At 36.2% G+C, this 9,160-nt stretch overlaps 2 protein-coding genes across 2 annotated transcripts; both read right to left on the bottom strand.

Annotated features, from left to right (window-relative positions):
* Nucleotides 1-621: 621 nt before the first annotated feature.
* Nucleotides 622-1,509, bottom strand: LOC126569707 (protein G12-like). The gene is made up of 3 exons (XM_050226973.1): nt 1,101-1,509; nt 862-1,028; nt 622-792 (listed from the first exon to the last, which is right to left on the bottom strand). Exons 1-3 carry the CDS (start codon nt 1,441-1,443, stop codon nt 691-693), a joined length of 612 nt encoding a protein of 203 aa, XP_050082930.1. The 5' UTR covers nt 1,444-1,509; the 3' UTR covers nt 622-690.
* Nucleotides 1,510-5,139: 3,630 nt separating this feature from the next.
* On the bottom strand, nt 5,140-8,116 carry LOC126575511 (uncharacterized). The gene is made up of 4 exons (XM_050236234.1): nt 7,960-8,116; nt 7,787-7,807; nt 6,434-7,387; nt 5,140-5,153 (listed from the first exon to the last, which is right to left on the bottom strand). Exons 1-4 carry the CDS (start codon nt 8,114-8,116, stop codon nt 5,140-5,142), a joined length of 1,146 nt encoding a protein of 381 aa, XP_050092191.1.
* Nucleotides 8,117-9,160: the final 1,044 nt, after the last annotated feature.

Consider the following 9,160-nt stretch of genomic DNA (forward strand, 5'->3'; position numbering starts at 1 on the left):
ATTGAAATGAATTTATAAAATTTGTATCACATGAATAAAGAACTTGATCCTGCAAACTGCCCCAATCCCAATCAAATGTGTTCAAACATCACCTTTCTTTTCATATTGTTTGGAAATCAGCTGTTTTGGACACTAATACCAAAGAATGATATTTGCGAGTGTCACGTTTTTTAAGGCGCCATTGTTATCTCTGAATGGCAAATTAAAAGGAAAATCCTCCCAGCGGCTCTCGAAATAAGGAACAATATTGCCACAACACAGATCCACTGCGGTGCATGACATCCATTATACCGTTTTCCTGATTATGGCTGTTTACCTCATTAATCAAAACACAAATTTGTGTCTGCCAGGAATGTTGGATATTCAATGAAAAGAGATTTAAAGGTGAAGTTCACAGACCAAGATGAGAAAACATAAGAAAAGCGCTGAAAAAAGTAATTGTTACATCTTTCGGTAAATTCAAATCATTCGTGCTGAGGACGGATTTTTCCTGCTATGCCATAATTAACACAATGAAGCTTCGTCGAGTATTTGAGTTTAAAGCATACGTAAGGAACGTTTTTTAAAGATAAGGTTCTTGACTGGTACAGTCCATTTATTTAGAATATAAGACAAAAATAATTGCGTTACATTACTTGCAATTTCGGTTTATTCGCAATTTTCATTTTCTCAAATACTAATGATGTGTTTTTACTTCCATCCGAAGAATGACTTCACTAGATCGACAATATGATCTACGTCGATATCGTGATCACGCAGCTTTTGAATTAGCGATTGTACTTCAGCAGAGTTCTACAAGCACAAAATATAATAATCATACATTTTTGCATATTATAGTCACACTTGTTTAAGATGCCTTACCTCATACAAATCTTCCACTTGTTTATAGTCAAAGTTTTGCAGCCTTTCAAACAATGCCTTGAACTCGGAACTACTCACTAGCTTTTCTTCAAACAACGCCTCCAATTCATCGAGCGGCAATAATTCCAAGAGCTCATCAAGCAAACCTTTTAATCCTCCGGTGGTAGCTAAATACGGTGGTTTTGTAGGATATCGGATAAATTAACCAACGTTTCCATCTGGGAATAATATTTACTCACCAAGCTTTCCCTTGGGCTTCAATGGCTTCAGCCCCAAAAACTCTGCGACAGTGTTTAACGCATCATATGCGGGTATTCCAGCCTCTTCCAAATAGTTCAACAGATCACGAACTTCAGCCACGGCGAAAAATTGGTCCCATACGGTTGAGAATTCCTCACCCTGCAGATATGCCAACGCGGCCAGCACTTCTTTGTCAAGAATATAACGGAATGCCAGATTCTTCAAATCTTCCAATGGAAGAAGTGCGACAAAGTCATCCAGATCATCTTGCAATGATAGCTGGGTTGGTGCGCAAGTTACCGACACTACCAAACAAGCAACGAAAAGTGCTGCAACCTTCATTCTTAGTTTTGATTGAGCGGCTTTTGATTTTAAACTCTTCTATACTCTTTTCCGTATGCTCATCTGTGGCGAACATCGATAGCTTTTATACTGATTTTGTCGATCTGTTCTCAAGTAGCAAGCCTTATCAATAAAAAAATAACTACTCTCATCACTCTTTACATTATCTTATCTCGTGTTTGAACCAATACTTAAAAAGAACGCGGTAGTAACAGCTTGTATTAAGGATTTTCTTATCGGACTTCACATCATAACATTCCAATCATACAGCACAATTCCACTTTCAATAGCGCGAAACAGCCATTATCAAGATTATAATTACAATGGTTGTTTAAGTGATATAATACCTGCTTCACTAAAACTCTTATTCCGGGCACTTGAAGCCATTATTTCAATTGACGCACCCGTGGTTCCTGGGAAGTAATAGCATTTAACGCATCCATGCTTAATTTCGCTCTATCTTGAAGCGATTAGTTATTTGAATTTTCACCAACTTTGTACATTTTTAACCACACTCTGCTCAAATGATTCGTTGACAATCTATAATTTACAAGGGGATTATGCTATAATTGGAATTACCTGGAAGTAATCGATTGACTTTAAAAATTCAACAAAGTAACATTTTATACTTTTAATGTTGATCTTGATTTTAGTATCATCATTTTTCAACTATATTTCCTGTCTTAAACGACGAACCAACAAACAGCGTAGCAATTTGAGCATGAATATCACTTGGCCCATGGGTGTAAGATTGATATCGCAAATGCATGGTGTGTGAATCTTTGATCTTTCTAGCTACTTAGAGTTACAAAGGTCCTCCTCTCTCATGAGAGTTAATCGTTTCCAAACCAATGAATAGGTGAAGCTGGTCATTGCTTTCTGGATAAGCATTGAGCAGAATTTACATTGAGGGATAGCGAAATATTTACCTAGCCAGTTTTTTGTTTCTACTAATGGATTTCGAGCAAGCAGAATACTTCCTTCTATGGTCTTTCTGAAGTGTGTTCTTGACGTCTGACGGAGTTTGTTATTTGTGGGTGTTTTCTAATGCTTTTTTTAAAGTTCAAATCATCTGAATTATGCATTCATTCATTCGAAAGCATACATTGCACTGCGGTGCGTTGGCAATGAGTAAGAAATTATTCAGATGGGTTCAAATGCAACAACATTTACAGTGTTTCTGTCTCATCAGTATCTTGCTAATAAATTTACTCAAGCTGGAGCATAATCATCCATTCGTAGAAACAATCACCAACACAAAATGATTATTTTTAGTATCTTACCATCAAATTCTACAAGAATACAATTTACCCTTACAGTATATTCATAGAAAAACTAAAATGGATTTTCGTGCATTCGTTCGAAGACAGTTTTAGTTTATCTCGACTTTTACAAAGTTGTAGAAAAATGTCATTATTGTTATTCTTTCCTAACTTTGTGCCTGTCTTTGGGGGCAAATGTCATCCGCAGATTCCTAATCCGTTACTCACTCATTCCTCCGCTTCTTGCCAAATGAATGTCTGCTACATTGAAAACTCATACCTCCCAACTATGTTTTAACTGTAACAATTTCGAACGCCTCTTTCGAATAAGCACATTCTGCCATTCTGCACCATCGTTTCCATCTGCTGGTGTAGCTAACAAACCATCTTAGAAATGGTGAACGCAAATAAATGAAACTGACAGCTGCAATGATAAAGGAATATTTATGACACCAGTCAAAACTTTCTTCTATAACCTCTAATTCTACTCGTTTGCCTCAATCATTGCAAAAAAAACTATGCCTTGCATGAGTATCGGGACTGTACGTATTGACTTTTGTCGAATTGATTCACGAAGATTTCTTACAAATTATAAGTAAAATCGTTTATTATAAGTAAACGTTAAATTATAAGTAAAACGTACTTCTGGCACTATGTAACATCATGAGAAAATTATGCACTATATTTACCATTTGTTCATAGTGTTCTATTTGTTTTATCGCAAAAGAAATTGAAGTTTGCAGTAAAAATAACTTCAGCCCCTCTTTGAGTCTTTGAAACATGTTCTCGAATCAATTTCAGCAATGCAAATATTCCTTGAATTCACCGATGGGCTTCGATTCTTCTTCGGCAAAACCAAAACCGCTAGAAAATGCAATATGAAAATCAACCAAGCATCATTGTTATCACATATGCGTTCACTCAATTTAACCAGCAAATGACTCAGAATCGATTGAAATTTTATCATGCAGTTCTTCAAACATGCCTCAAAACATATTTGATATAGGAAAAATATTTTTGCCCGCATGTTTTGAAATATCTCATGGAAGAAAAGCAAATGAAAATCGTTACATTTATTTAAATCATTTTCCTTTTTGCGATCAGTACTCCAATCCCGTCATTAAAAATAGTAAAACAAAATTCTATTCAATACGAAACTTTAAGCTGATCCCATTATATAACATGGGCAGTTAAAAAGAGTTTAATTAAAATGTGGGCAGGTTAATGCTAATTGAGGTAAATTAAAAAATGTTATATTTATCGTGTACACGAGGTTGTAAAAGAGATTTAAAAAAAAATTAAAAAAGTTGTGTATGCAGCAAAATAAATGTACCGACACTAAGTATTTCCATTATCATCCCTTTGGGAATTCTGACAATCTGTCGTTTTTTTATCTTATAAAGAAAGAAGCAGTACATCTTCTTCTTTAAGTTTGCCGAATGTTTGGTGCTCGCATTTCACGCTCCGATACCATGATCTTTTTTATAACAGTTAATGGCACGCTGGATAATCCATTTTTTATGCTATTATGGTCAACAACTTGACTGGTAAATAACCATGAATAATATTATTTTACCTGTAACATTTTAAAGCTCAATTGTAAATTGTCATTAAAACAACAATAATTACTATCGAATACATGTAACATCTGACATATGTATTTTTTAAATTTTTTATTCTTGTAAGCTAGTTCTCATTGGTGAAGTAAAGTTTTTTTTCGTTAATTTCACGATTTCCATATACTTTATCACGGATATTTAACTGAAATCCTAAATTTAAGGCCCAACATATCTCAAGTATTAAGTATTGGCCAATGCTTGTTATTGTGGACAAATAAGTTGGTTGACATTGTACCATGAGGGTGATGCCAAGAAAACCCCAAAGCAATCGCCCACAGTCATGCTAGCACACTCAGTAGTAACACCAACCGTTGGTCGATGGTACCAACTGAAAAACAGGCAAGCTCCAACAAAAAGCCAAACTGAGCGGGTTTGCCCACGGAAAACACTCCAAGAAACAACAACACGTCGCTGAATTGCGATCAACAAAACTTTGTGAGTGTGACACCCTCATAAACACTTCAGCTATGGCATTATTGAAAAGGGAAGGAAACATTATTTTCCTGCTGGCGACCGCTAGCCTTTTTCTCCGATAAACAGTTAGTTTTGGAAACTCTGACGAACACACCTGCGAATGTCAACCAAATATGGGTAACATCAAGGAAAATGTTTGCCATAATTTGCTTTGTTTTATTCCGTCTGTACTGTAACGTCGCCAGAAGAAAAATACGTGTGCCAGTCGAGCTGCACAAGATGAGCCATACGCTAGAATTTATTGCAATCTGACTGCTAAGTTATTCCCGTTTGCTCTATGAATATTGCATGTACGCGGTGAGTATTGGCCGTTAAAGCATTTAAAATATTCTGATTTCCATTCATTCAATGTCGCCTGCCGTGAACGAGAAGAAAAATAAGCAGAAATTAACAAGGTGTCGTCAATTTTCAAACAAATCCATTTTCATGCAATCTCATCCACTATGCACAGCACATGGATGCATCCACAAATATGTATGCCCTATTAATATATCCTTGGGTTTGTGATAATTCTCGATAATTAGTAAATAACGTATTGTAACATTTTGTATAATTGTATATTTCGATGACAAGAGAAAATCACACCAAGGTAAAGCTCCCATTTTATAGACATAGTCCAAGATTAGTGTTATCTGAAGCATATTACTCTAAGTCCTTGCGCTCCTTCCAACACTTTGCTTTTTGAACAATTTTCACATATTTCTCACCTATTTCTTTTCCCATTTATCTTATCACACGCGAAACAGCTGATAGAGTTGGAATATTTCTATTCGTGATTTTAGCATTTTTCTATTCCACCAACGAAAATAATGTGACAAATTACTTTTTTTATGTTGCACACAATGAATCGAAAACTTCCTTCACGATTACAGCTTTCGTAGCAAATTGACGACCACAATTTATCAACCTCCTACACATTCATTTGCAAAAGTATAGCTTAACTAAAACTGCCACAGATTGACAAAATGGTAGGAACTGCTCAATTCGCGGTTCATCTTGGTTGCACAAAGACCGACACATTTATCCTTATGGTAGGGCATAGTGAATGATTGCGAGCCACACCCATGTCAAGCTCCTAGGCTATTGTTATTTCGCGTTTTATTTACGAAAAATATCGTTTTTCATTTAAAATGATTTTCCATTTGCATCGAGTAGAAAGCTGTGGACTGGGAGTTATTTTCGTAGTGGGCAATTGGTGGTTACCGTTCCTTTTGCTTCACCTTCTGTAGCATGTGTCCCAAAAACATTTCTGATACAAGGACAGCTTTCTATTTGGTATAAATATTGTCAAAATGTAGTTAATATTTGATTATTAGCTTATTAGATCTTCGCGGATTAGTAACACGAATGAGGCAATATCCTGTTAAAATGTAATACCCTGCGAGAAAAGTGAACTAACGTTGCTGAAAACAAATCAAACTCATTATACAATAACGGGAAAATGCAAATTCTGCGTGCATTATATTCTATAAAAAAACTGAGCCAATGGTCCAATTTGTTAGTCTTGCGTCTTTTTTCTGTTGAAGTTGAGAAGGAAATACGCTGTTTTCTTTGAATAATTTACTATTTTGAAAATAATTCGCTCCTGTAGCCAATGCAAGCTACACTCAACAATAAATACTAAAAATCCCAAACATAACCCAGTTCCCAAAAGTTCCCAAACAGGTACAAGATCTTCTGGCAAGACAATCATATCGTTAAATGTTTGCTCGCGCTGTTCGTAGATCCGTTTTGGAAAATGTGCCTTTTTCTCATACTGGTAGATACCAACCTCTACCATTCTACTCATCATAAGCTCATAAGCTCTAGTGGCAGGACTCATATAACTAAATACGATGAACTTATGCCTATTAAACAAAGGCGGTTGAATTATTATCAATTCTGATACACTTTTCCCACCCTGGTGGTTCAGATAGTACCCCAAATCGCAATTTGTTATCGTTACGTTTTGCTCTACAACAGAAACATACATCATATTCAGCTCCTGTATTAGCTTTCGTAATTCTGTTTGATATTCGCCTTTCATACCTTTCAAAATGAATATTGGTTGCTGTTGTGCAATAACTTCTTCTACGGTCTGAGGATTTTTCACGAATGGATCCGCCGACATAAGAGAAAGTAATATTGCTTGGTAGGTTTCTGTGAGCAGAAATATCAAAACACACACCGAACAGACAATTAATCGGTTGTCTGTCGTTAAAACGTGTTCGGAGACTCCTCCGCCAAAGAAGCATTTCAAAATTAGATTGCGATGTAAACGTTTGGGGAAAAGAACACATAACACCTTTACCACCAGAATGATAAAAACGATTACCATCCAGATGTGCCATTGAAACGGTGAAAGTAGCAATTGAATGTGCATTCGTTCATAACGGCGCGGAAAAGTAATGCAAAAGTAAGTGAAATCCTTCCAGTACACTCTTTCTACATAATCGATGCTTAATATCAATGGATTCAATAGAACATCAATCTCTCCCCTCATCATCTTACTAATCAGAATTGCTAGGTCTGTATGTCTGTAAAAGCGATACATGGCCTTTTGCTTCTTTAGTATGGTCAGAAAATTTCCAATCTCCAATCCACTTAACCCTTTCGAAATAATAATTGATTGTGTATGCATTGGTATGTGAGCCACATTGTAAATGAAATTCTCCATATTCTTAATCTCTTCGCTAAACAGAATATTTACTGCGTCACTATTATTTTTGGCGCTTATCCAATGCTTCATAAAAGCCCCGTAAACGTACACTTTGGGCTCAAGCAAATGGCTTGGGTCGACCGATAACTGTACCGCTTTTATCACTCCGATTGCTTTCAACTGTAATGCGTGTTCCTTTACAGCGCCAGCACTAAAATTGTAGAAAAGTTGGATGAATACGACGTTTTGGATGTTGTTGGAAAACACTGTCCTATGATCCCAACGACACTACGGAAGAAAGCAATCAATTAATTGAAACGAGGATGATTTTTCCGTTGCATACAATTTACCTCTGATTGTTTCAAGCACATCTGTAAGATCAATGAAGGTTTACGCAGCGTGTTAACGCGTAGCGGATCCGTCAACGATCGTAACGGCATCTTACTCACACTTTGCATAGTCACGTATTTTGCCTTTTGTTGTAACAGAAATAAAACTTCACCAAAATGATTCTTTGAATTACTAATGTACAAAATGTCGTTTATTTGCACTGATTCTTGTGACATTCTTTCGTACACACGCTGCACCAAATCAACAGCTTGTGTAGTATAATTGTGCGCCATTGCTTTGCTGGAGCAAATTAGAGTTATAACCAGCCACACATGTGTGAACGTTTTCATTCTGCAGACCTCGACGGACTGATACGTTTCCTGTTTCTTTTATATGAAAATATCAGCGCACCTGTTGAGATCCCAATGTTTCTCTGCGAGAACTAGTAGTTGTGCATCTAGATAGATTTGCAACATACTATTAATGAATACAGAGGTGCTATTAAAGACGTAAACAATTCGATTGGCACAGATATCTGATTGAACATCCATAACAAAAACATATCTATTCATTTCGAGCAACTCCTCTCTGAACTAAATTAGCCTTGAGAATAACTACAACAATTGGTTATAAGTGTGGTAATTTATTAATTTTTTTATTAGAAAACGAAACTATTAGATTTTGAACTATCTTCATCATGATTATGATTTCCTCACCATGATCATGATCTCCATTTGCCAGTTAATAAAAAATGTATTCATTTCTTGAGTATGTAATGTAATAAATACGTAATAAAATAATCACAGTGTTATCAATGCAACTTACGATTGATCAACATAATACATAAAAACAACATCTTATATTAACAAATAATGATGCATACCGTTAATAATAGTGTTAATAGATAGTTTCTATTGATGCGAAAAACAGATCCTGCAAACAAAAGGCGATCCTGACGAATTCCGTGATATGACCAGAAGAAATTACCAAACACTAAACAATCAGGAATACATCGGCCAAACAAACAAACCCCGAAGAAGCTCGCCCGGTAACCTAGAAAAAGGCCAGCATGCTAAACCTGAACTAAATTGAGTTTAATTTCGAAAACAAACAAATTCGTTTAATTTCGACAGAACCATGTCACTTGACAAACATAGCACGTTGCGTGTTTTCCTGTTCGATTCTAACTTTCCCGAAACGTGCAAAACGACGACACGAGCCGCCATATCACTACTGCATGAAAGCGTTTGGTTCTGTCGGTTTAGCTTTTCGTCGACAGACAGACACGTTGCATTCCGCGCACAATCCATCGTTTGTGATAGTGGCAATGAACAGCTTAGAAGACAGAGCAGTACTCAGTGCGTGAGCAAACATTCTCTTATTTATTCCGCAAT

This window comes from Anopheles aquasalis, chromosome 2 (genome assembly GCF_943734665.1).
Source record: "Anopheles aquasalis chromosome 2, idAnoAquaMG_Q_19, whole genome shotgun sequence".
Lineage (NCBI taxonomy): Eukaryota > Metazoa > Arthropoda > Insecta > Diptera > Culicidae > Anopheles > Anopheles aquasalis.